The sequence below is a fragment of the Poecile atricapillus genome, chromosome 10 (assembly GCF_030490865.1).
Source record: "Poecile atricapillus isolate bPoeAtr1 chromosome 10, bPoeAtr1.hap1, whole genome shotgun sequence".
NCBI lineage: Eukaryota > Metazoa > Chordata > Aves > Passeriformes > Paridae > Poecile > Poecile atricapillus.
This window is the reverse complement of record NC_081258.1, coordinates 20,284,390-20,312,004: the sequence shown is the minus strand read 5'-3', so window position 1 is coordinate 20,312,004 and position 27,615 is coordinate 20,284,390. Positions and strand designations below refer to the sequence as shown.

General features: G+C 57.9%; 1 protein-coding gene across 1 annotated transcript in view; it reads right to left on the bottom strand.

Moving 5' to 3' along the window:
- The window catches only part of ZFPM1 (zinc finger protein, FOG family member 1), a 35,069-nt gene extending 10,123 nt beyond the window's left edge, over nucleotides 1-24,946 (bottom strand). Inside the window, exons 1-3 of the mRNA XM_058845728.1 lie at nucleotides 24,779-24,946; nucleotides 9,159-9,290; nucleotides 7,049-7,138 (exon numbers count right to left, since the gene is read on the bottom strand). Coding sequence (XP_058701711.1) covers nucleotides 7,049-7,138; nucleotides 9,159-9,290; nucleotides 24,779-24,818 — 262 coding nt within the window. The 5' untranslated portion in view covers nucleotides 24,819-24,946. The remainder of the gene's footprint in view (nucleotides 1-7,048; nucleotides 7,139-9,158; nucleotides 9,291-24,778) is intronic.
- Nucleotides 24,947-27,615: the final 2,669 nt, after the last annotated feature.

The window sequence follows — 27,615 nt, the reverse complement described above, 5'->3', positions numbered from 1 at the left end:
AAGAGCCAGGTGCACCTGCCTGGTGTGACACAGACCCCGGGAACACAGGGCTGCTCCCGGCTTATCTTCCCATCGAGAGATTCCAAAGGAATCGGCTGAGCTGTGCCCAGAGCAAAGATTAATCCTGTCACCACCCCACGGGCGGGCAGGCACCCGCATTCCTGCCCATCCCGAGAATCCAGGTGGGCACAGGGCAGGGAGGAAGCCAGAGGGGATGCACAGTTCCAGGGGGGCATCACTGAGCCTTCCTCAGGCACGGGGTGTGATGGAGATGAACAGCCAGAGCCCACGGGTGACCACAGCATTCCCACGGCCAGGGAAAGGAACGGCACCGCTGGGAGCAGCCTGGAGCTGGGCCAGCTCCTCCTGGAAGCTCTGGAGATGCCACCACATCCAGGCAGCGCCATTTGCTTTCCTTGTGGGAGCGAGCAGGGGCGAAGGCAGAGGGATGACAATCCACTCATCCCATTCCAAGCTGATCCCACATCCCTTTGCCTCAGCTGCATCCAGAGGACTTGAACCACCTCCAAGCCAAGCGCCCTGCCCCTCAGTGGGTACCCGGGCCCGGAGGTCCCCGCAGTGTTTGCAGCTGCCTGGATACTATCAGGATAAATACCGCTATCGGCGTGTCATGGGATCACATCCCGGGATCAGCCGCCCTGCTCCCATTAAATTCAGCTCCCTGTGCCAGCCTGGGGGGCCACGGGCCAGATCCAGCCCCAGCACCAGCCCTGCTGATGGGGAGACTGGGAAATGGGGATGGGGGATGATGGATGGATGGATGGATGGATGATGGATGGATGGATGGATGGATGGATGATGGATGGATGGATGATGGATGGATGGATGGATGATGGATGGATGGATGGATGGATGGATGGATGGATGGATGGATGGATGGATGATGGATGGATGGATGGATCTCCAAGCCCAGACCCCTGCCAAGGGGCCGAACACTTTGGATATGATTCGAGTCCTGTGGATGTAGTTGAGGCAAAGGGATGCAGGAGCAGTTTGGAATGGGATGGGGTGGGATGGGTTTGTCTGGGGCCCCTCTGCCCTTCCCTCCTGCAAGGAAAGCAAATGTGGGTGCCTGGATGTGGCTGCACCTCTGGAACATCCAGGAGCAAACGTGGGTGGTGGCAGGAGCTGGCCTGGCAGTGGGATGGAGGGATGGATGGATGGATGATGGACGGATGGATGGATGGATGGCTGATGGAAAGACTGGGAAATGGGGATGGATGGATGATGGATGGATGGATGGATGATGGGTGGATGGATGGATGGATGGAGGGAGGGAGGGATGGATGGATGGATGGATGGATGGATGGATGGATGGATGGATGGATCCATCAATGGGTACCCAACATCCCATGGCTCTCCCACTCCTGCCCAGGGAAATCTGAGCTGGAGAAGCCCCAGTTCCCCCCAGTTCCCCCCCAGCAGTCCCATCCCAGCCCCAGCTGCTGTTTTTAGAAGCGGCGAGAGCGCGGCGGAAGGAATAAATCCTGACAACTCAACTACTGCAATGATGTGATGGCACCGCTCCGATAAGATGGAGGGAGCCGATTGGGAAGAGTCTTAAGCTGTGAACACGCAGCATCTCCACTCTTCACCTCCGCTCACAAAGGGAAATCTCTCCAAAGGGGCTAAGGAGATTATCCCGGCTTTGCCGTCCCGGGTGCTCGAGTAATCAGGGCAGCCTTGGGGATGACAAAGGAGTGAGGAGGGTTTAAATCGAGCCTTGCTGGGCTGCGCCTGCTTGGGCTCAGCCTGGGCTTGCTCTGCAGATGGAGAGGGGACTGCTGTGGCAGAGCTGGGCTCTGCCCCCTGGTTTGGGGCGCTGGGGACGCCCCGGTGGGGCAGGAGCCAAAGGGGGATTTCTGCCTTTATCTCTCCTGCCCATCGCTTGCCACTTATTGATTGTTTGCTGCCCGAGTCCAAAAGCGACTCCTTATCGGGCTGAACCCTGCCCCTGGATAATGGAGCAGCCAGGCCCTGCCCCGTGCCCGGAGCGGGCACCAGCCAGCACCCGGGGGGGCTGCACAGGGGGCTGGGCACCCAGCAGGGGCTGCACCCCGAAAGGACCCGCTCCCTGCTCGCCAGCTGTGGGGCACAGCTGGCAGGCGCCGGCCGTGCCGCGCGTTCCCCGGGATCGGCCCACGGACGCCCTGCCCCAGCAGGATGGGCTGATAAGCGTTCCCGGGACATTTGCCTTTGGGGTGTTGCTGTGCCTCGCTGGGATGGGGCTGGGAGGGGGTCCCTGTCTCCAGAGGGTTCCCATCCCAAGGGGTTCCCATCCCTGAGGTGCTGCCATCGCCAGGGGTGTCATCCCTCATGACACGGGGAGTAACTGGGACCTGTTCCTGCAGGGATGTGGGTATAAACACTGGGAATAAGATCAGAAAAGGCTCAGGGAGGATGGGAAGCAGGAAAACTTCCTGGCTTTCCTAGAGCTGCCAGGACCTCTGTGCCAGGGGTGCCCTGTCCCTGCTCTGTCCCCACTCATGGACCCCATCCCAAGGGGTTCCCATGCCCGGGGTGCTGCCATCCCTGTTCCCAGGGCTCCTCCTCACAAGGGACAACCAGGAAACACACGGGACCTGTGACCACAGGGCAGGGGACAGGAATAAACACTGGGAAAAACACCAGAAAGCACTCAGGAAGGATGGGAAGGAGGAAAACTTCCTGGCTTGCCCAGGGCTGCCAAGGTGGCGGGACCCCTGTGCCAGGGACACCGTGTCCCTGCCCTGTCCCCTCTCCTGGGGCTGCTGGGACCCCTGGCTGTGCCCGAGGGGGGCAGGAAGCCGGAGAGGGGGAGGAAGGGGAATGCAGGGGCCCCGGAGCCGATGCAGAGGGAAGATATCCCGTCCGGAAAGGGGAGGGGACTGCAGGGGGGTCTGTGGGGGTGGGAGAACCCTCGGGAGGGGGTACCCAGAGGTCCAAGCCCCAAATCCCCACCAGTCCTCCAATTCAGCCAGGGCAGCAAGGTGAGTGATTGACAGCTGTCAATCAGCACCGGCCTGGCAGCACTGCCCTCAGGGCTCTCACCACAAGAGGACCATTGCTCTCCTTCCCAAGGGAAAATGGGAACAGATGCCTGAGCATCCCTCCACACTGCCCCTGTCCCCAAAATCCCTGAGCATCCCTCCACACTGTCCCTGTCCCCAAAATCCCTGAGCATCCCTTCACACTGTCACTGTCCCCAAAATCCCTGAGCATCCCTTCACACTGTCACTGTCCCCAAAATCCCTGAGCATCCCTCCACACTGTCACTGTCCCCAAAAATCCCTGAGAATCCCTCCACACTGTCCCTGTCTCGAGAATCCCTGAGCATCCCTCCACACTACCCCTGTCCCCAAAATCCCTGAGCATCCCTCCACACTGTCCCTGTCCCCAAAATCCCTGAGCATCTCTCCACACTGTCACTGTCCCCAAAATCCCTGAGCATCTCTCCACACTGTCACTGTCCCCAAAATCCCTGAGCATCCCTCCACACTGCCCCTGTCCCCAAAATCCCTGAGCATCCCTCCACCCCAGCTGTGTCTCCAAATCAGTCTGGTCCTCCTTCCACTCAGCAACATCCCCCAGAGCAGTCAGAGCATCCCTTCACCACATCAGTGTCCCCAAGCTGTCCCCTCCACCCTGCAGTGTCCCCAGACACAGGGACACGTGGGACAGGTACTCATCCATGTCCCAAACCCAGGACAGGAGCCACTGTCCCTGCTGGGATCGTCCCCACCCCGCTGCCTTTGGACACAGACCGGCCAGGGGGGTGATTCCAGGCTGCTGGGCACCCCCTGATTTGGGATGATGGGGATGCCAATTCCCTGAATCCCAACTCCCCCATCCCCCAGCGATCTCCCACAGACACAACTCCCTGCTGCTCCACTCCCAGCGATAAAATGGAATAGCTGGGATAATTTTTCCCACCCACACATACCAGGGCAGAGGGGGAGGGATGGGGCCGTGTGTGCCCCCCCGGACCAGCTGTCCCCCCCATTGTGTCCTGCTCACCCCGATAATAAACCCTGAGGTTTCCAGACAAACTCTGGGCAGCTGGAGATTATTGAGGCGGGAGATAAACACAACTGAAGGGGAGAGGGAGCACGAGGGAAGGGGGAGCTGGGAGGAAAAAAGGGGGAAAAAAAAAAAGACTCAAGAGTTTTAATTAGATGCACCAAAAAAAAAAGAATGAGGAGTTGCTCTGTGCCATCCTGATATGGAGGATGGGGGGTGAGGATGGGTTTGGGGGATTGGGAGAGGAGCCTGAGCTCTGTCATCAACCCAGAGCCATCATTACCACAGAGGAAACATTAAATTAATATTGAATAGTTAGTAATTAATTATTAAATAAAGCCCAAACAGGCAAAACAGCAGCAGGGCTCGGGGTTCAGCAAGGTGGAGCTGCAAACAGTGATGCTAATGTAGGGAAGGGGATGGAGAATTCCCTGGGAATTCCCAAGCAGGACACAACTGGCTGGGATAACGCAAAAGCCACCCTGGGTTTGGTCACAGCTCCTCCAATCCTGTCCCTGCCTGCGGTGCTCCCACAAGGACAAAAGCAAACAGCTTCATCCCCTGGTGGAAAGGTGAGAATCCAGGATTCCCAGGGGCTGCAGCCTCCCGGCAGCTCCCGCTGGGAATTCTCTGGTGGCTCATCACCAGCTTGGGCAGCCTGTCCCTCAGCAGGGCTCTCCTCTGCTGCATTCCTGCCCCAGCTCCAGCTGACTTTTGCCAGAGTTTTTCATCTTATCCTCTTGGAAATCCGGCTGGGATTGCTGAGGTTGGCCGGGCAGGGATGGGACAGCCCTGGGATGGGAGTTGGAGGCTGTGGGTGCTCCCAAAATTCTCTGCTACCCACCCTTCTCCAGAGCAAACCAAAATGAGTGGGGAAGATGGAAAGCTGAGGCATGGATGGAAGGGTTGGGGGGAATTTGGGATGGACATCCTGTCTCCAGCCCCACCAGAGGATGGAGTGAGCACAAAGCGTGGCCGTGCTCCATCCCGTGATCCCACTGGGAAGCAGACCGGAGCCAGGGTGTCTCAGCACCCTGGATGAAGGGGTGGCACATCCATAAAGGCTCCCAAGTTCAGGATTTCAGCCTCCAGCTCCTGAGAACTTGCCCAGCAGCTGGACGAGCTGCAGCCCCCTCCAGGGAACAAGACAAACCCAAATCCTCCTTCTCCCTCCTGGGCCAGGGAGCCCCAGGGTGAGGTCCTGGCAGGCCACATCCCCTCTGGAACAGCGGGACGACCTTTGGGAACACCAACCCCCAGCGGGGGTGACCCAGTGACCCCCCAAAACTCCCTGGGGGATGGGGAGGCACCGTGGGGCGCGAACAAAGGCCCCCCCGGCGCGGCGCATCCTCGCGGCCGCCATCGCTGACACCCGGCGGATCCTGCCAGATAAAGCAGAAAATTCAGGCTGCTCCGAGCTTCCCTTTTCGCCAGCTCCATCCCTGATAAGTGCCGAGCCTGCAGAGCTCCTGATAGCCGGGGCTATCGCGGCGGTTGGTGCGAGAGGAACACCCTATCGGCGCGGCATCGCCGGACCGCCAGCAACTCCCAGCCACACCGAAATTAATACCACTCCAATTACCAGAATAGAGATGGGCTGCCAGGGGCCGATAATAAAATCTCTTTTACATAAAGAATGCAAATAACCCGCTGGGAGAGGGGAGGGGGAAGGGGAGGCACGGCCTCAGCCGGGCTCCGTTCCGGAGGATGAGGGGATGCGGCGTGGGGCGACCCCAGAGGGAATGGGGGGATCTGTGGGGTTGGAGCTGCGGTCCCATCCTGCCCTGCCCCGGCATCCCGGGAGCGCCGGGGGCAAAGGGCTGGGAGCAGATAAGGAGGAGCCGGGGGTGGCCTCGCAGCTCTTCCTGCCCAGCACGCAGGAAGGGCCGGGATATCAGCGGGGTCGGCAGGAGCTTCCCCTCGGCCGGGGCGGGGAGGGGGAGCGGGGTTCCCGCGGGGCCGTGGGGATTTGGGCAGCTGCAGGAGCACGTGCGCTGGCAGCCGCCGCTTCCCAGCGCTCCCGCGGCCTTGGGGACGCAGCGGGACCTGCCCGGTGCATCCATCCCCAAAGGGTGACTCATGGCTCTCCTCCAGCGGGGCCACCACTGCCCCACACTCTGGGAGCTCCCCTGGCAGGAGCAGGGTGTGGGCAGCACCGACAGGACCCGAAATGTGGCACACTGGGGGTCTCAGGTGGCCCTGGTCCCATCCCCATCCACCTGCCAGGAGCTGCTCCCAGTGGAACAATCCACAACCCCAATCAAGGAGTGATGGCCATGAACCAAACCACGGGAAGTTTCACCTCAACATGAAGAAGAACTTCTTCCCATGGAGGGTGGCAGAACTGCCCAGGGAGGGTCTGGGGTCTCTGGAGCCATTCCAAACCCACCTGGACGTGTTCCTGTGCCACCTGCTCCAGGTGCCCCTGCCTTGGGCTGGATGATCTCCAGAGCTCCCTTCCAAGCCCAGACATGCTGTGAATCCGTGTGGCACACGTCTGTAACCCCGTGGCTTTGGAGATAGTGGGTGATAGGGCTGGGGGTGCCCACAGGGCCAGCCCGGCCCCGCCGGTGCCCCGGTGCCCGCAGCCCCGGTGTGAAGATACCAGGGGGAGATAGAGGCTGAATTCGCTCCTTGGGGTTTTGATAACCATCACCAAACCACCCCAGCGTCGCTCTTGTGGTTGCCAGGATGTTGCTGAAGTGCCCTGGTGCGACGCAGGACGGGCCCAAACCCTGCCAGTGCCAGGGGGTGTGGTGCCAGCTGTGAGGATGGCATCCCTGCTGCTCCCAAATCCAAGGTTTTACCATCCCAACAGCACCCCAGAGACGCTGGGGCTGACAACCATCACCTCACACCTCCCCTCCACCAGGAGTTCTGGGGTTTGCAGCCTGCCCAGCTCCCAGTGCTACCAGTCCTCCTCATACTGGTGCTGCAAAAAGGAGGCGAGTGCTTGGGAGCTGCTCCAGCAGATCCAGTCAGGACACTGGGATGGAGCGGGATGACCGGCCCCACACCACAGACTCACCTGGCCCATTCCAGATCTCTGGTTCCTGGGGGTTTTCTCCAGGATCCGGCTTCTCCAGCTCCTTCGGGCTCTCCAGAGCATCTCTGGACTCTGCAGCAGGAGGGGGAAGGCAGCAGGTCACGAGCAGGGAATTCCAGAGGCAGCATTCCACGGGGGCCGGGCACAGGGAGGGGATCCACATCCCTGTGCCCAGAGCCCCCATCCCCCTGGGAACGTCCCACCAGTCCAGCCAAGCCCCTCCACCCCACAGACCTCCCAAGCCACCCCAAACCCCCGGCACACCCGTGCCATCCCACGTCGGCGCGCCGAGCCCCGCTCCCCTCACGGCTCTATTTGTGGCGTATTCATAGCAACTTGATAACAATTATTTTCTCCATTAACTGCTGCTGGAGATGGGCTGATAAAGCCAATCTGCATATGACAGTGTGGCAGATTAGTGCCCAAAGTACATGTTTGCCTTGGCGTCCCGGGCGGATCGAGCAGCGCGGAGCCCAATCGATCGGCGCCACCGCGGCCGCCCAGGGGTGACGTCACCGCCATTGGAGATTATTAATACAGGTGATAAGCGCAATGATTAACATCAAATAAATCAATCACCGGGTATAAAAGTCCTATTATTTTTGGCTATAAATCAAAGTGCCTGGCATATCGATTTTTATCCATCGCGCTGAAAGCTTTAGTGGCCGTTATTGCTGCTCGGCCTTATCTCTGCTATCACCTCTTTATCGAGGCAGGCCAGTGCCAGGTGCAGCTCCGCGCCCCAGCTCCGGCTCCTCGCCCCCAGCCCGGCTCCCCCATCAGATAAGAGCCCTCTCTTCCCTCCACCACCGAGCAAAGTTTGCCTGGGAGACCTCCCTGACTCAGACACCGGGGTCCCTTCCCTGCTCTGGTTATCAGGTCCCCTCCCTGTTCCAATTATCAGGCTCCCTTCCCTGCTTTGCTGTAGGATTCCTTCCCTGCTCTGGCTGTTGGGGTCCTTTCCCTGAAACTGGGGTCTCTCCTTGCTCCAGCTATCAGGGTCCATTCCCTGTCCTGGCTATTGGGGTCCCTGGCCTGTCCCAAATGCTGGGGTCCCCTCCCTGCCCCAGCTAGTGAGGTCCCTTCCTTGCCCTCATTATCGGGGTCCCCCTCCCTGCCTCGTCTCTTGGGGCTATCAGGGTCTGTTCCCTGCCCCAAATTCTGGGGTCCCTTCCCTATCCCCACTATCAGGATCCCTTCCCTGCCCCAGCTGGTGCATGGTGGCCTGGCTGCCCTGGTTTTGGGGACACTTTTCCCCCAGGTCCGGCAGCTGGAGGCAGCGGGGTTTGCCGGGAGCCGGCGCAGCCTTGCCCCGGCGCCGTTATCTCAAAGGGCACTGCAAACATTAACTGATTGGGATTTGCCCCCACCTCCACAGGAAGGAACTTAAAGGATATCTGGGACTTTTTCAGCCCGGCCCTGAGTCGCAGCCACCTTTGGGGCGCGGCACGGCTCGGCACGGCGGCTGCGTGGGTGGCACGGTGGCACCAACGGCCCTGTGCCCCCAGCCCAGCTGTGGCACGGCCAGGGCCACCACCTGTGGCCTCTGGGGCTGTTTGGCACCCTGGGAGAGTCACTTGGTACACTGAGGGATGTGACTTGGTCCCCCTGAGCGGGGGAACTTTGCACCCCGAGGGAGGTGACATTGATTTTGGGTGGGGAGGGGAACTTTGTATTCTGAAGGATGTGACCTTGTACCCCAGGAGGTCACTCTGCATCCCTGGGATGGGACACTCTGCACCCTAAGGTAGGAGGAAGGGTCATTTTGCACCTAAGGGGTCACTTTATATCCCAAAGGGTCACTTTGCAGCCCTCTGAGGGGTCACTTTATCCCCCACCTATGTGATTCTACACCCCAAGGGGGTCACTCCATACCCCAAGGGACACGACTCTGCAATCTGGGCTGTCCCCAGGGTGTCCTGCCACCGGCCAGAGGGATGGAACCCCCCAGGGACACAGGGGTGTCACTGACCCACCGAGGGGTGGCCAGGCTGCTTCCTTAGCTAACGAACACCCTGCCCCTGGAGCAGAGACACCGCCCTGCAGGCTGCTCCGGTGGGGAGGGGACAGCGGGGACAGCCCCAGGGCTCACCTTCACTGCCGGGGGGGCTGGAGGTGTCGCGCTCGGCAGAGCCCTCGCAGTCCGAGGTGGCCCCGTCCCTCTCCGAGGGGCTCCTGTCCCCCACCGGGGCATCCTCGCCTTCCTCCATCGCTGCCAGGGAACCTGTGGGGTCACGGACAGGAGGTTAGGAGGGGACAACCAGAGGGAAAAGATGCCAGGGGGGTGGCGTTTTCCCAGTTGGGAAATCAGGGTGCTGGGAGGAAATGCCCCCCAGGGAAGGAAGGGAGAGTCCGGCCGCCCCTGTGGTGCAGTGTCCCTGGGGCACAGGGTCACCTTGCCGAGGTGGCCACGTCTGGCTGCAGTGTCCCCTCCCTGGGGCACCGTGGGCAGCAAGGGAGGTCCTGTGCGCACAGACGTGACCCCAAAAGAGACCCCAGAAATGGTCCCCACCGCCCCTTCTCTGACAGAGCCCCACGGGGGTGACACTGCACAGGGGGGACACAGGGGACACCCCTCAGGACTGCCAGCTCTTTTGGCCGTTGCCATGACAACGCAGCGGCCCCAGCAAGGCCTGGCAGCGGTGGCACATGTGGCTGGCGCCGCACGACGCCGCGAGCCCGGGGGCTACTGGGGGCTACCGGGGGCTACCGGAACCGGGATCGGGGCATCACAGGGGGGATCGGAGCGGGGCCAGCCCGTCTGCAGACCTCAGCTGCTCGCCGTGACTCCAGGCATGTATATTTACAGCAGCAGAACAAAGAGCCCATAATCTATACAAAGCACACAACAATGAGCGTGAATAAAGAGGCTGCCGGAGAAGGGAAGGCAATTTATTCTAATTCTGCTAATTTCAGTTCCAGCACAATTAAAAAGGCTCTGATAATATTCAGAAACAATCGCCGGCTAACAAATCGTTTCTCCCGCTGTAAATGAAACATTGTTAGGCTAATTTCTTCCTTCACGCCTTCACGGCTCTCGGGCTTCTGATAAAGTTAACCCGACGCTCGCCTGCGCCGGGGTTTGGCACCTCCAGCCTGCCCAGGGAGGGGTGGATGGGGCTGGGAAGGGATGGGTGGGACCAGGAGGGCACCTGGCACCCACCCAAGGGTGCTGAGACCACCCAGGTCCTGCCCGGGAACAGCGGGAAGCAGGAGGAGGATGGGGATGGCTTTGGGTACCGCAGCACTATGGCCTAACAGGGATGGTGGCAGCCAACCGTCCATGGGCCCTGGGTGCATCCCATAGCCCACCCCAAAATACCCATCCCCAGCCAGGAGGGAAATGGGGATGCCCTACATAAATCCAACTGGATATCCCATACCAATCCAGCTGGATATCCCATATAAACCCAACTGGATATCCCATATAAACCCAACTGGATATCCCATATCAATCCAACTGGATATCCCACATCAGTCCAACTGGATATCCCATATCAATCCAGCTGGATATCCCATATCAATCCAACCGGATATCCCATATAAATCCAACTGGATATCCCATACCAATCCAGCTGGATATCCCATATAAACCCAACTGGATATCCCACATAAATCCAACTGGATATCCCATATCAATCCAACTGGATATCCCATATCAATCCAACTGGATATCCCATATCAATCCAACTGGATATCCCACATAAATCCAACTGGATATCCCACATAAATCCAACTGGATATCCCATATCAATCCAGCTGGATATCCCATATAAATTCAACTGGATATCCCATATAAATCCAGCTGGATATCCCATATCAATCCAACTGGATATCCCATATAAATTCAACTGGACATCCCATATCAATCCAACTGGATGCCCCACATAAATCCCCACATAAAACTGAGTCCTGTGGTGTCACCAAATTCCTATTGGGACGATGGGTGGCCAGCAGCATCCCAATGCCACATCCCTGGGGTCCCTGGATGCATCCTGGGGTGGCCACATCCCGCCCTGAAATATCCATCCCCATCAGGAAGGAGATGGGGATGCTCCACGTAAATCCAGCTGGGGTTTGGGCACCCACAGGGATGATGGGGAATCAGCAATCCCAGAATCCCGTCACTGCGGTCCCTGGATGCATCCTGGGACCACCCACATCCCAGCCCAAAACACCGAGGCCCAGCCGTGAGGAAGATGAGGATGCTCCACGCAAATCCAACCTGGAATGGGGGATGATTGGTGGCCAACAGCATCCTGGAATCATCTCCCACAGTCCCTGGACGCATCCCACACCCCACCCCACAACACCTCCAAGCACAAGGGAGATGGGGATGCTCCAGATAAACCCAACCATGTGAAACCAGGGCTTTGGGGACCACGGTGTCACCCAGTGCCCACGGGGACCATCCCAAAATCGTGTCCTTGGCTGCATCCCAACCCCACTGCAGCACCCCACTCCCCACCATCTGTGTGGGTTAAACGAACCACTGGGGGAAAAAGAAAGAAAAATCAAAAAAAAGGGGAGAAAAGGCAAAAAGAAAAAAAAGCGAGGGAGGGAGAGGGAGCGCAGAGCAGGAGCGGAGCGTCACTTGCCCGGGATTGCTGGGAGCCCTGCACAGTTATCACCGCACACAGCCTCCCTCGGCTGGCCTGATCTGTCTATTCTTCATTAAGCAAATACGCTGAAATGGAAATGAAAACATAATAGCTATTTGATTCTCGGCGAGATATTTTGCATATTGGTTCAGTGCTGATAGTGGAATTTCATCAACTCCCTTTTTTCATGCTTTAAAACTGAATTACTGAGGCTGGTTTTACAGAGAGGGGAAGAGCCAAAAAACGCTCCCTTCCAAGATACTCCGCTTCGACGATTAACTCTTCTCCCTCCCTCCTTCTCCCTCCTTTTTTTTTTTTTATTGATAACGAGCAAGGATTTTTATTTTTTTTTAAAATTATTTTTCTTCCTTTTTTCCTCAAAAAAAAAGAAGGAAAAAAAAAAGATAGCAACTCTAAAAACTTGCAGGAAGCTGAGGCGATGTGCCCCTGTCACCAGGGCTGGGCCCAGGGTCGGCATTCCCAGGGAAACCCGGCGTTATCCAGGTAATGATTTGATCACTGTGCTCCAATTAAGGTTCTCCCAGCGCAGGAACAATAAAGCTTTTCTTGATTCTTTGTGCTTAGCTGGTAAATTAAATAAAAGGCCAGAGAATATAGGGAATCGAGGAGGAGGTGGAGGGACTTTTCCAGGCTGCCAAGAGCGAGACCCTGGGCGCTCGGAGAGCCGGCACGGAGACAAGAGCAAAGTGATAAGAGGCCTTGATAAGAGATAGAAAATAGCAACAGCCACAGACTTTCCCACCGGCTCTGGAGCAGGGAGGAGGAGGAGGAGGAGGAGGAAGAGGAGGAGGAGTTCCCGTGGTGGAAAGCAGGTCCTGGATCGGGAACACGTGCAGGCTGGTGGCAACCTGCCTTTGCCGGCTGGCGCTCGGTGCTGCTGTCAGGTCCAAGTGTTTATTTTTAAATACGAATTTAAATAAAATTTCCCATCCGACTCCTTCCAATTCCCATCTCTGGAAGCGTTCAAGGCCAGGTTGGATGAGGCTCGGAGCAACCTGGGCTCAGTGGAATGTGTCCCTGCCCGTGGAGGGGGAGGAAGGAGATGAGCTTTAAGGTCCTTCCAACCCAAAGCGTCCTGGGAATCCACAATCCTCATTTCTAAAAATAAAAATTCCTCCAAGCCCCAGTGGGCAGGGGATGAGTCCAAGGAAGGCTCCAAGAGCCAGGGAATGAGGGACAGAGCTGGAAGCCACCACATCCCAAACCTCTCCAGCACCTCACAGCTCAGCCTTGGCTCTGGGTGTCACTGGGGGGGACAGTGGGGACATCCCGGCTGTGCCAGGGCATCCTGGGGGATATTCCAGCTCCACCAGGCAGGCAACATAATGGAGGATCCCTTCTACAGCCTTCCAGCTCCTCCTCATCCCTGCGCTGGAAGCATCCTCTTCCAATTAAAAAACCATTAATAATGATGATAATAATAATAATAATAATAATAATAATAATAATAATATTGATGATGATGATGAAAACCAACAAAAAAGCAGGTGGGCAAGGCTCCATACGAGGTTTTAGGATGCACAAAGCAACACCAGCATGCTCATCCACCACCTCATACTGGAAACGCAGGAATTCCACTCAGGCATCACTTCCTCCCTGCCCCTAAATCACCTGATTTCCCCCTGAATTATGGAAAGAGCAAAAGGCTGCAGGAACAGACCGGTATCCCTCAGGGAAAGATGCTCCTGGAGCCAGTCCCAGCTGCCCTTGTAGCCAAGGAGGTTTGGTGGGGTCTGGAGCGTCCAGGGTCCGGTGGCGGGGCTGTGCCGTGCCCGCCCCGCTGCCAGGAACACCCGGAGAACAACCCGGGCTGCAAATCCCGGTATCTGATGGGCCACCCGCCCGCTCTTCTCACCCAATTCCTCCCTGGGCCCTACCAATGTTTGTTTTACCAGCGACCTCGGCTGCTCCCGAGCCCGTTCCCTGCGGATGGGGAACGCCAAGCCGGGACAAACGAGGTTTCGGTAACGGGAGATCTCCCCTCGGTGATGCTGCGCTAAATTCCAATAGCCTGGGATCCAGTTTGGGAGGAAAAGGGGCTTTTTTGAGTACAAATCAGCCCTCTCCCCTATCAGCCTGGCTGCAGCATCCCAGGCAGGGCTCTTCCCATGGATATCTCCCCATGAAAGATCGGCCCCGTGCATGGAGCCGATAGCGGCTGGGGCCGGCCCCGGGGGGCTTTATCTCAAATTTGGGGCCCTTCTCCATCACCTCCAGATAAAACTCACCCTGACCCGGCCTATGGAGCCCTGGGGGAAAAGGGCAAGGAAAAAAAAGAATGGTGGGAGGATTGGAAGATGCAGGGGTGGGGGGGGTTATAATGTATTGATTAGAATTTGATATTAAATTATTACTGGTTTATCCAGGAGATGGTAGGGATGCTGGGATTGCTGATGGGGGGTATTTATAATAATTTATACCTTAAATTCATTGACTTATTACATTTCTGTATTTAGGCCTAATTTATCTAGGAGGGGAACAGGGGATAGAGGAACTGGGTGATGCTGTAATTCTTGATGGGGAGATGCTCCAGCTGCTCAAGAGGGGTTTTACAATGATTAATATTATTACATTTATAATCTATTAGGCCTAATTGATACCAGGAGGGGAACAGCGATGGGGGGGCATGGAGGGGGTAAGTGATGCTGCCATTGCTCATGGGATGGTATTTACAACAATTGTTAAATTTATAATGATGATTACATTTATAATAACGATTACATTTATAATATGCTTAGGCCTAGTTTTTCCAGGAGGGAAACAATGGATAGAGAGGGAATGGAGGTGTTGGAAAGGCTGGGATTTCTTATCATGGGATGGGGAAGAGAATGGGGATTGGGAATGGGGATGGGAATGGGGACAAGGATGAGAACGAACAGGGATGGGAATGGGAACAGGAATGGGGATGGGAACGGGGATGGGGATTGGGATGCTCCAGTCACTGCTGGGGAGCTGCTCCATCCCAACCACCACAGCCTGGTCTGCTGCAAGGTTCCTGCCCTGGAACAAAATGAGCTTTAAGTTCCTTCCCAACCCAAATCATTGCAGGGTGAAATCCAGAAAGCCCCCCTGGGACGGAGCCCCCTGGAGCATCCCTGGGTGCTGTGGTGCCCCAGGGGAGCCCCCCAGGGAAGAGCAGACCCGGGGAGAGGCCGAGCCTGAGAAAAAGCAGCGCTGCTGATAGGGGAGGGATTGGTTTCAGCCGGAGCTGCTCGCGCTGCCAAGCCCAGGCGGGATCGCGGCGGGTGCAGTTACTGAACATTCATCACTGCCTGAACTCTGAAACTTTATCAGCAGCGAGCGGCGCCAGCGCCGGCCCCGCCAGCCCCGGCTCCGATGGGCCGATAAACCACCGAGAGATTCCGGGAGATTGGGGCGCTCTGGGGGCCGCCATTCCCAATAGGAACGGCCGGCGGATCAACCGCGCGCGAGGGAGGGAAGAAATCCAGGGACAATGACAATGGAGTGACTTTAGGTTTCAGATGGGGTCGATAAGGGCCTGATAGATTTGGAGAGAGGAGAGAGTGGAATGGAGCCGTCCCTGGCGCAGCAGATGGATGGGATTGCTCCGGGAGAAGGGATGCGCTGAACGTGGGCCTGCCCGCCCGGCTGGAGAGCGCACGGAGCCGCCAGAGCCTGCTCAGAGCACGGCAGGGAAACTGAGGCACCTGCTGAGACTGGGGGAGAAGGAGCAGTCCTTCCTGGGGGGCCTGCAGCTGTCTCCATCCAAACCCCATCCGAGAGCAGTTGGAGGTGTTTGTCTCCATGGTGATCCAGGATGTGGGCGCTTCGGGAGCAGCTGGACACGCAACAACACGGCAAAGAAATTCCATCCGGGAAGATCAGGCTCCCTGATCCCTGCCAAAGGGTGGAACTGGGGGAAAGCCCCTCAGTTCACATCCTTCCTCTCCCACCTGGAATAAAGACATTCCAGGCAGGATCGGGCGGGGTGGGGATGCTCAGGCAGCACTGGGAGCACATCAGTGCCAGGTGACAGCGAGGACAGAGGTCACGCTCTGGCCTAATCCAGAGACAAATTACCCCGGAGGTGCCGAGCTGGAGCCATCCCCTTCCTGTGGGCAGCAGCTCCGGGTCCTGCCAGCTCCATCCCACTCCCAAAAGCGATGGAAAGGGAACAGGGATGGCTTCCAGTGTCCACCCCAAGCCTTCCCATCTGTGATAGCCCTGGGTGAGGCCAGTCTGAAGGGATGGACACAAGGGGACATCAGCAAAGATGCTCTGGCTGGGATGTCCCTGCTGCTCCCAATCCCACAGGATGCCTGATCCCAGCTCCCAGAGCCATCCTGGAGCACTCCAGGGCAACAAACAGGAACTGTGGGGGCTCCAGGGGCAGGGAAGGACCCTCAGTGGGCACAGCCAGGCCGGGTGGCCCATCCCAGAGCAGCAGGCACCGATCCTGGCACATGGAGATCCCTGGGACAACGCTGCTCCCAAAATCCTTCCCTGCCTTCCCCAGCACCCCAACCCTCCTCTTCCTCCAACTCCAGGCCCTTCTCCTGCCCAGCTCTGTGGACGCTGAGTTTGCTCCGTGCAAACGTGCCTGTGCTGCCTCTCTCTCTTTCTTTTTTCTAATTTTTTTTTTTTTCCTGTTCTTGGCATTTTGGTGGAGCGAGATAAGAGCGAAAAACAACAGAGCTGCTCGGAGAGTGAAAAAGGGAGATAGATAACGCAGATACCGACTCCTACACAAAACAGTCCTGCCTTTATCTCTGCTTTTTATCACAGTTCCCCTAAAAAAAAAAAATAAAGAGAGCAGCCCAACTGGAATGGGGCAGCACATTAAAAAATGAACTTTATACTGTTTGCTCTTTAGTTTTATATTTAGATGAAACAAACTCAGATGCTCGTGGTCGATACCTTTTTCCAAACCAAAAAGTCTGGAAGCTGTGTTTGCTCCAAGCGGGGATGAGTGAGGAAAGTCAAGGAGTTGAGTATGGATGGGGCAGTGGGATGAGGCTGCTCCAAATACCCAGGGCAGCAGGACCAGGGAGGCTCAGGCTGGAGGTGGATATGGATATATGGATATGGATAGATGGATATGGATATATGGATATGGAGATGCTTCCCGAGCATCCCTGGGTCCTGCCAGCTTGGGGACAGATCCCAGCTGAGATGCCCCAGGTGTGGCACAGCTGGCAAAGCCCAAGGAGCAGGAACAGCATCTCCATCCCAGCACAGGGAGGCGGCTGGACGTGCCCGACACCCCACCCACGTAGCTCCCAAAAATCCTTTGTCTCCCCCCAATTCCTGAGGGCACCTCACAGGGCTCTGCCTTCCTTGCTGGGAAGGGCATTTTGGAGCAGCACAAACCCAAACTCCCAGGGCACGGCCAGAAAGAGGGAAGGAAGAAAAAAAAATAATAATAAAAATGGACTGGAGGTTTTTCCCTCCCCTCGCACTCCCTTCCCTACCTTCTTTTTGAAAAACATAATTTATCTGTGTATTATCAAGAAATCCAGACACTTTAATCAGTGAGCTATGAAGTCAGTATTTCCATTCTTATCTAGCGGAGGAGTGGAAATGGAGAGCAGATAGGCAGCTCCGAGCCCGGCCGTGGTGGGGAATGTTAATGGGAGGAGCGGCGGAGCCATTGGCTACCGAGCTGCCGCTATCGCTGCCATTATCGGGCCCTTATCGCGGCAACCATCGCAGCGCAGTAATGGGGCCAGTTCAACTTTCCGCATTATCATAGGAGCTGCGAGTAGCATGAGAGGCCTCGGCTGGGAGACGGAGAAGAGAGCGAGCGGCCAAACTTCCCGGCGGAGCGGGGAGAGGAGGGGAGGGGGAACAGCGGTTTTGTCTCCCCGCCGTGCCCGGATGAGTTGGGGATGCTCTCGCCGCTGCTCCCGGTCTCGCGTTTGGGAAGGTCCCGGGTGTTGTCCTGGAGGAATATCTGTAAAGCCTTGGGACTGACCCCATCGAGAATCCCTGAAGCTCTGGGTATCGACCCTAAAACACATTCCCAAATCCCAGGCACTGACCCAGAGAAGCATCGCCAAAACAGCAGGCACCAGTCTCATCGAGCATCCCAAACCCCTGGGTACCATCCCAAAGCTACAGGGACTGACCCTGCTGAGCATCCCCAAAGCCTCAGGCACAGCCTTAAGGTGCACCCCCAAACTCCTTCAAGCATCCATAAATTCCTGGCCACTGACCCCAAGGCGCATCCTTAAAGCCCCAGGCACCGAATCTGTTTGGCATCCCCAAAGTCCAAACATTCCCCAAATCCTGGGCACCGAGCCCATCCCTAAAGCAAGGGGTACTGACCCCACCAAACATCCCCAAACCCTGGGTTTGCATTCCCAAAACTGCAGGCACCATTCCTAAATATCCCTAAAATGTCCAGGCACTGACTCCACTGAATATCCCAAAATCTCCAGGCACTGACCCCACTGAACATCCCCAAAATCTCCAGGCACTGACCCCACTGAACATCCCCAAAATCTCCAGGCACTGACCCCACTGAACATCCCAAAATGTCCAGGCACTGACCCCACTGAACATCCCCAAAATGTCCAGGCACTGACCCCACTGAACATCCCCAAAATGTCCAGGCACTGACCCCACTGAACATCCCCAAACACAGGTACCAATCCTAAATACTGCCAAAGCTCCAGGCACCGACCCCATCGAACATCCCAAAACCCCACGCACTCACCCCAAAATCTCCAGGCCTTGACCTCACTGAGCATTCCCAAAGCTCTGGGACACCGACCCCACCGAGCATCCCCAAGCCCTGGGCACTGACTCGGAGGCGCATCCCCAAATTCCGGGGTCACGCTCCCGGCCGGCCAAGGCCGAGGGAAAACAATGGATCTACATTTCATCAGATGAACAAATTAGAGGAGCACATTTCCTCCACGCGCTATCGAATGGGAGATGTCAAGAAAATATGTTGATGTGAGAAAGAGGAGATAAAGAATTATTTTGGAGGAAAAAAGCCGTGGAAGGCTCTTATCTGGAGTGACTCATAGGCACACACTCCTTAACCCCACTGCAGCCCAAGGTCAGCAGTTGCATTCCTTTCGGCATTTCAGCCCTTCCAAAAAAACATGTTGCTGCAGGAACAATGTGGAGCCTTTGCCGGGCAGCCATCGGAAGAGGGAACTGTATTACCCCCGAAACACTTGAACTTTCCTGATAAAAGGAGCAGCAGGACACAGCCCGGCCAAAAGCCCTGAGTCAGGCAGCAAAAGCAGTCATGGGATGTGGCGCAGAAAAAAAATAGGAGATGTTGGCCTCCTGCTCCCATTCCCGCTCTTCTCCAAAGCGGGGGAGCTGATTTCTTGGCCCCACAGGGAGAAAAATCTGTGCCCTCAGCATGGAGCAGAGGTGGAGCTCGGTGCAGGGCTGGCACAGAGGCCTTTTCCAATTTATCTTCTTAAATGCTGGATTCTGAGAAGCTCCAGGTTCGTCGCTCCGGCCGTGGCCCCGTTGCTCACATCCCTCTCTCCGGGCAGCATCGACTCCCAGCCCTGGCTGTGTCTCTTTGGAAGGTCTGGGCTGGTTTTCCCTCCACACCAACGCCCCATCCAGTGTTTTCCAAGGCGGATCACGTTGTTTTCTTTGCAGCAGGATGGACGGCACGCATGGAAAACATCCTCAAAACATCCTCTTCCTTTGGCCAGCACAGCTGCGTTTGACCCCAAATCCACCAGCCCCGCTGCTCCCAGCTTGGGCAGCGCTGTTCTTTCCTTTCCCAGGTGTCTCCTCAGGGCTGGGAACACCCCAGGGCACAGAGATTCCCACTCTGGGATGGATGCGGACACGGTGATGCCTTGGGGTGCCGCCCCTCTCCAGGAACCTCGGATCACCTGTGCCGAGGCGCTGCTTCCTTGCACAATTCCTGCAACACCCGTGGGGAAAGGATTGCTTTCTTCCCAAGCCCTGATTGCCGAGCTGGCCGCATCACAACTTGGCCAAAGGGAAAGCTGCAGCTTGCTAGGTGGCCTCGTGATTCACCATGGAAAATAAGACCTTGCCCAACCTCGCCACTTCGGATGCCGAGGTGTAAATCCTGGCTGGAGGTGGCTTCCCCAGGATGCTGGGGACAGTCCATCACTGGGCTGGGCATGGCATGGGGGCATCCCCCGGGGGCTCAGGAGGCAGAAGAGCAGCCTCAGACACAAAACCAACCCATGGGCCCTGGAAGCAGCCGCCTGACAAAGCCTCCAGAGCCTCCCTCGCCAGTGCGGCTCCAGCGCCGTTTTCCCACCCCGCGGCCCCGGCAGGGCCGTGCACCGGGCTCTCAGCACAACTGGTTCAGCCATGGCCAGCCCGGCTCCAGCCCTCGCTCCCCGAGCATCCCCCTCATCCTCCCTGCCCGCTGTGCAGATGGGGATGGCCAGGAGGAGCCATCCTGGGACATGCCCCCAGCACGGTGCCACCAGGGCTCGCAGGGTTCCCTGGCATCGAGGGATGAAGTGGCCCACGGCTGCCACAGCAGGGCACGGGGCTGGTGGCACTGGCCACCAGCGCTATTTCTCCGTTACCCATGGGGAATGGATCTCCTGCTCCCAGCTGTCCCCTCGGCCACCAGCTGCCAGCCCTTCTCCTGGAGCCTGCAGGGATGCTCACACATGGAGCCTGGGGAAGAGGAGGGAAACTTCTCCCAGCATCACCTGAGGCAGGTGCAGACCCTCCTACTGAGCAGGAACATGGCTTGTGGGAAACACCTGGGGACGGCTGGGAGAGCTCTGCCAGGTGCATCCCACTGGTATCCAACCGGTATCCCACCAGTATCCAACCGGTATCCCACGGTCACTCACCCACCCCACCCGTGGGGACCACGATGTGTCCCCAGCCCTGGGAGCATCCCGAGGGGCCGGTGCCAGCCGGGATGGGCAGAGCCGCTGCGGGGGCAGCGGTGCCACAGGGCTTTGCCACCCTCACCCCTGCCAGCTCCGGGGAGCCGCTCGGATGCCACCGCGCCAGGACTGGCAAAGGCCTCGGGGTGTTTGCACAAGAGGGGAGGGGTTGGCAGGCAGGCAGCGCCCGTGGGTGTAGCAGACATGTGGGACACGGGGATGCCACCCTCGGGATGCCAGGAGTGGGGTACAGGAGGGGCTGCCAGGCTGAGGGAGCCCCGGGATCCGCAGAAAATTCCGGTTTTGGGAGCGGAGCTGGGAGGCTCTGCCGGCACCCGGCCGATCCCGGGAGCAAGCCCTTCCCACCCCACGGAACACCTCCCCAAACACCCCCCGCCCACCCCGGCCCGGAGGCACGGATGGGGAAACTGAGGCACGGAGGTGGCGGGGATGGAAAAGTGCAGCTGCATCAGAGAGCAGGGGGAAAAACAAGCAGAAAAAAATATTAAAATAAAAAAAAGGAAAAAAAAAAAAAAAAGCAGCCAGCAGAGGAGGTTGAAACAGAGTCACCTGAAAGGGAAGGAGCGACTCAGGGAGGGAAGGAGCGGGCAGGAGGCGTGCCGGGAGCATCCCACGCCACCGGCTCACCACGCCGCCGCTAAAAATAGAAGCTGGGTTGGCCACTGTCATCTTTACAAGAAACGCAATTTTCCAAGCTCCCGGGAAGGACGGCTCCCACGGGCCGGCCACCCCCTGCCCGGCTCCACGATCCCCTCCCGGCATCGCCTCCGAGCCCACGCGGGACCGCGGAGCAGCCGAGCGTGCAGGAGGAAAGGAAAAAAAAAATATAAAAAAAAATAAAATAAAACCACCGAGCCCAACACACCCCATCGAGAGACGGCGGCTTGAGCAGCGCAGATCAGGCTCGTTATCTGACACCATCTAATAGCAATTAGAGAAAATCCACATGCAAAAATATGACGGTGTTTTCACACCCCCCCCCCCCTGCCCCCACCCCAGCCCGTGCGTTCGCTCGGCGGAGCAGAATGGGAGATAATCATCAAAAAAAGTCAAAGCTCTCATCAAACTAATGCAACATCTGCAGCCGATAACAGGAGCTGGGAGAGCTCGGCTTCTCAACCCAGCTCGTTTCACAGAGCACGTGGAGGGGGGCAAAACCACCCTAGCACCTTGAGAAATAAAAACACACATGCAGCTGCCCCCCATCAGATAATTAAAGTGCCTGCGTTAATCACATTTGCAATGGAACAAATTGTTGGAGCCCTTTTGCCCCTCTTTGCTGTGTTTGTTGTTGTAGCGAATCCTGCTCCGGTCTGGTGGGGAGAGATAAGTGGTCCTTATCAGCCCTGGCAATCTCTATCAGGATGGAGATCGGGGCTCGGCGTTTATCAGCAGCTCAGATCTACTGTAGCTGAGCGCAGAATAAAAAGGGAAAAGGAAAAAAAAACCCAAACCAAAAAAACCCCACACCATAAAAAGAAAAAATAATAACCACTAACAGGCCCCTGCAACTATGACAAAACATTTGCTTCCAGCTCGCTTAGAAACAACAACAAAAAAATAAATAAAATAATAAAAAATATCTGTATTAAAAGAAGAAGGGAGGGGGAGGCACATCAGCGCGATGAGATCAATCTCCCGTTTATCAGGTTCCCCCATCGCAGGACCCGGCGCTGCGAAAGCACCGGCAGCTGCCAGAGCCTCGCTCATCAGCTGGGCGCCCGCGCTCCCATGTTTGAAGTTAATAAATATAACAGGCTATCTGGGTTGGAGATCAGCTCCTGCTCCCTATCAGCCCCTCACATCTATCTACCAGCAGAACAAAAGACAGACACACACACACACACACAAAAAAAATTATAAAAAATAAAAAAGACGGGAAAAAAAATAAACCGCCCCATAAAGCAGCAGCAGCAGCTGCAGGGAGGTTGGTGCTAGAGGCAGGGATGGAAAGAAACTGTCCTCTGCGGGCAGGAGCCCCCAAAAATGAAAGGGAGAGATGCTCGGGGTGTTTTCTCCGCTATCAAAAGCCACCATCGCGATGCAATCGGTTTTCAAAGCCTCCCCAGCGCCGCTGCCGGGGGGGCTCGGAGGGAGGAGCGGCTCCCCCGGCCCCTCCAGCCCCAGCCCGGAAAGGCACGGAGAAGAGGAAGGTTAAAGCAGCTGGTTAAATATAGTCCGGTGTCTGATGTTTGTCTTATCTGCGCTGGCGATCGCCCGCTCTCCCGGCGATCTCCCCGCGAGCCTTAATCTGCGCCTCGCATCGGGCTTCAAAAAAAAACCCCAAAAAACAACAAAACCCCAACCCCACAAGAGAAGGCGAAGCCAGAGCGAGAACATCGCGTCACCCAGGAAAATAAAATCAGCAGATAGCAATCTGGAGGAGGTTTTTAATGCTCCAGCCGAGATGATAAGGAGGATAGACTTTGTGGAAACAGGTCCGGTCTGTACATGAGAGGAGTCTGGTTACCGGAGCCCTGATTCATGCATACCTTCCCTGATGGAGCAGCGGCAGGGCGCTCTCGCCGCGCTCGCCGCCTCTAATGACTGTTTTCATGTTGACACATACAGGAAGGCTTCCAAGCTCTCAGCTTTTAATCAGTTTTGGCCATCGCCGGCGGCCTGAGATCAGCCTCCCACTTTTATCATTTCTTCACATCTCTGCAGAAAAGCAGCAGAGGAAGGAGATACGAGGAGCCGCCGCCGCCCGGCCGAGCTGCCACGGCCTCGTCCTGCCCCAGTTTGGCCCAAAAAGTCCATTCTGGTGGGTGCTGGGGTCGGGCATCCCACCGGCGGCGAGGCTCCCGCAGGGAGCAGCGTCATTCCAGCGCTACCGCTCCGCTCCCGGATGAACGAGCTGGAGTTACCCAGGCACGGCTCGCAGGGCTTTTTTGCCGAAATAAAGCCGCGGAAGTTGGATAAAGCCAAAGGAGAAAAGTATCCCGAAAAAAAAAAAAAACCCAGAAAAAAAAAAAAAAAGAGAGGCAGCTGGGACTATTTTTAACTCTCCCCGGGTAAAAGTCTAGCTGAGCGTTATCACCACAGCAATCACCCCAGGCAGGGAAACAGGTAGGTGCAACTCAGCCTTGCAATTATTTCAGGAGAAAGATAAAGGTAGATTATCACATGGTGGCCAGCCTTCCCTATCCTCCCATCTCCCTCTTATCACCAGCTTCCATCGACTCGAGGGGGAAAGAAAAACACACACACACACACACCGGGGAGGAAGGAGAAAAGCCAAGCTGAGCCCGGCACCGAAAAACTTCCAGCACTTTGCAGGATTTCTGTGCCTTGCTGGAACATCCTCGCTGGAGCAAAACAAGAGCCCGGCTGGATCGTGGGCAGCGCGACCCTCTGGAATCACCATTCCACAGGGAGGGACAGGGATGTGGCCAAAGTCCCGTGGGTTCCTTATGGCCACGTCCAGCCTGGGCTGGGATGCAAAGCGGGACTTGGGGGAACTGGGCAGGGCGGAGGGACAAGGACAGCGCGGCCGGTGGGGACGGTGGCACATGGGGACGGTGGCACATGGGGACGGTGGCACACGGGGACGGTGGCACGGCGGGTCCAGCGGCGCCCAGGCGAATGGGGGTCCCCATGCGGGAAGGGGAGCCCCCGGCAGGGTCAGGGTGCTGTCCCCGCGGTGAGGAGCCCCCCGCAGGGCTGGGATGCCCCAGGGTGGATGGGAAGCCCCGGGAGGAGGTCGGAGACCCCCTGGCAGGGTGAGGGGCCCGTAGGCGGCGTGAGGAGCCCGAGGCGGGGCTGGCGGGGCCCGGCGGCGATGGGGAGCCCCGAGGGGGTTTGGGGAGCCCCTGGCCCCGGCTGCCGGCGCTGGATGGGAGGCAGGCGGGGGAGATAAGATCACAATTTCAGGCCGTCCCGACAGAGCGATGTTATCAGGACGGGACTTGCAGAACGGAATATTTTAAAGCCTTATCGGGGCCCCCATCGGGAGCCGGTACCGGAGCCACCGCGCTGGCGGGGGGGAGGCGGCGCGGGAGGGGGAGCGGCGGGGACAGAGACCAAGGCGGGCGAGCTGCCGGCAGCCGGAACGGGCACCCACGGCGGCCGTCCCGGGTGGGTCCCGGGTGTGTCCCGGGAGTACCGGGGGACCGCGGGAGGGGGGTGCGGGAGCGCTGCCGACAAAAGGGTGGTACAAAAAAAAAAAAAAAATAGGGGGGGGGAGGGGGCGGTGCGTCCAGCACAGAACAGGGGAGAGGGTGCCGGTAGCGGCGACTCACGTTTGATCTGCCGTGGGTTGCTCTGTTTCCTCCTGGACATCGCTCGGCGAGGGGCGAGCCCGGCGCCCCGGCTGGCGGCTGGGCGGGCGGCAGGTGGGTGGCGGCGGGCGGGCCCCCGGCTGCTCGCATGCCCGCCCGCCCGCCCGCGGGGCCGGGCCGGGGCCGGGGCCGGGGCCGGGGCCGGGGCCGGGGCCGGGGCCGGGCCGGGGCCGGGCCGTGCTCGGCGGAGCGAAGCCGCCGCCGCCGCCGCCGCCGCGGGATTTTCTCAATGGGCGCCGCGCCGGATCAAACCCGCCGAGCGCTCCGGGGGGCGGGGCCAGCAGCGCCGCCGCGGCCGCCCATAGGCCCCCGCCCCCCGCAGGCCACGCCCACCGGATGGCGCGCGCGGAGGGGCGGGGCCGCAAAGGGGGCGGGGATAACGGCGAAGGGGGCGTGGCCTCGGGGCTCGATCCCTGCGGGGGCTCCGCGCCCCGCTCCCCCCCAAAGGGGTCCCCAAATGTGTCCCCAAATGTGTCCCCAAATGTGTCCCCAGCCCCACCCCGGGAGCCCCGGGAGGCTCCGCCCGCAGCTTTGGGTCTCTGAGCCCACCCCGTTAGGTCGGACCCCTCTTTTGGGTTCCGCATCTCATCAGCAGCAGCTCAAACCCTCCCTTTGGGGTTCTCAATCCTTCCTTGTGGTCCCCAAACTCCCCTTTGGGATCCCCTGTGACCTCTCTGGAAGCTCCTACACTCACAACATTCCCTCCGCTGGGACCTCAGTGCCCTCACCGGGTGCAAATTCACTTTTTGCAGAGCCCCAAAGGCTCTTATGTGGCCCCCCAAACCTTTCTGTGGGGTCCCCAGGGGCTCTCTTTTGGATCCCTTAGAACCCCACTCATTTCCAGATGAATTGTCCCAAACCTCCCACTTGTGACTTCCATGGCCACCGTGACCCTGGCTCAGGGTGGGGACAGCCCAGGACACCCTGGGGATGATGGAGGGGTCCTGGGGTCCCCCCTTGCCATCATCCCAGCCAGGTGACCTGTGAGCATGAAAGCATTTTGGGGTGACACGTGGGTTAAGCAGGAGCCACTTAGATTTTGAATCCATGACAGGAATATTTTCCTGTGAAAAATAACAATTTCTCCCAAACCGGACCTTGCCCATGCTTGGTTTGGATCAGGGGGATTTGCCAGTGGGGATGGCTGGTGGTCCCCAAACGATGATGGGGTTTTTGGATCAATGGAGGGGGCTGGTGGGCTGTGGGGACACGGCACAGCTCGCTCATATCCCTTCTCCATCTATCCCCGGACACGGGATGTGCTTTTGTCCCCCCTTTTCTTTTTCTTCTTTTGAAGGGTTTTTAATTAACTTCCTGTTTCAATGGTGGGATAATGAGTTTTAAGCAGCACATGATTCCAGTAAAGAGGTCAAACCGGCAATGAGGATGTCAAAAGAAATTAAGTTAGGAATTAAGAAAAGATCCAGGGGAGAAAAAAAAAAACCCTATGGGAAGAGGGAGATGCTGCTGAGGACAAGGCTCTGCTGGCCCCCCCTTGGCTGACCACCCCCCAAAACGATCCTGGCGGCGCCTTTCACCTCGAATGGCCTCGAATCGCCGCCTTCCTGGAGACCAAACCCCCCTGGGGAGCAGCTCCGCTTCCAGAGCCTTTCCCTTCCTTCCCAGCCCGGCTTGGCCCGAGGAGCCCGGAGTGGCCTCTGTGCCTCTGACTCCATCGGGGGCTGCTGATGGGGAGCCAAAATCCACCCCGATTCTTTCGGGGGTCTCCAGCCTCCCTCCGGCTTGGCTCCAGGGGTTTTGGGGCAGGGGGCACCGCAGATCCAGCCGGTTCCACATCCACGGATCCCCACCGGCACCGCAGCTCCCATGGTATTCACCCGGCGTGTTTGCTTATGCCAGGATAATTAGACAACCATTTAATTAAACACAGCACCATTAATTGCGTGGATTTGAGGGGCTGGGGGTGATCGAACACCGACGAGGTGCCCAAATTTCCTCTCTGCAGGGAATGGGGGCTGTCCCCGGCCCTTTGTGCTGGAAGAAGCAGCCGCAGCATCTCGAGGGGGCGAGGGGACATTGTCACACCCACCGGGGGTTCCATCCTCCCCCCCAAAAAACCGCCCCCAAAGCCTCTCTGGAGCCGGTGGGTGCTGCCGCCCTGCCCTGGGGAGCGAAGTAAACAGGTTGCAATCCTTCCCCTGGCACATTCTTTGCCAATGTTCCTTTAATTCCCTCTTTGGCACCATCCCAGAGCCACTTAGACCCCTCCAGGTGTGACAATTCTCGGTGTCAGCCACCAGCCAAGGGCCGGATCCTTGCTCGGGGATGTCCCCAAATCCCTCATCCCGCTGTCCCATCCCCTGGGGGGACCCTGAGCGGGGACAGGCGTCACGGTGGCGGTGCCAGCGGCAGGGCTGGGTGTCTCCCTGCTCCCTTCCCGATGCCGCGGTGTTTGCAGAGAGATTGTTATAGGGGAGCCGAATAAATAGCGTGTTTTCCCGAGGAGTGAATTACACGCCTGCAGAGCAGAGATAATGCGGGAGCAGCCGTTCCCCCCATTGTGAGCGAGGTGACATCTTTTTATGGAGCTGTGTACATTTGTATTAGTGCCAATTAATCTGGCCTGATATTATTAGAGACGCGGCGAGAGGAGGTGGCGGCGCAGGAATGTCAATGGGAAGAGCCGAGGCGCTGCCTCTGCCGGATTTCAGGGCTCTGGGATGGCTGGGGCGGATCTTGGGGGGCTGTGCTGATCCCCCCGAGGGGGCTGAGTGCCCGCTGGCACGGTCTGCCAAAGCTCCAAAACCAGATTTTTTTCCAGCTCAAAATATCCTATT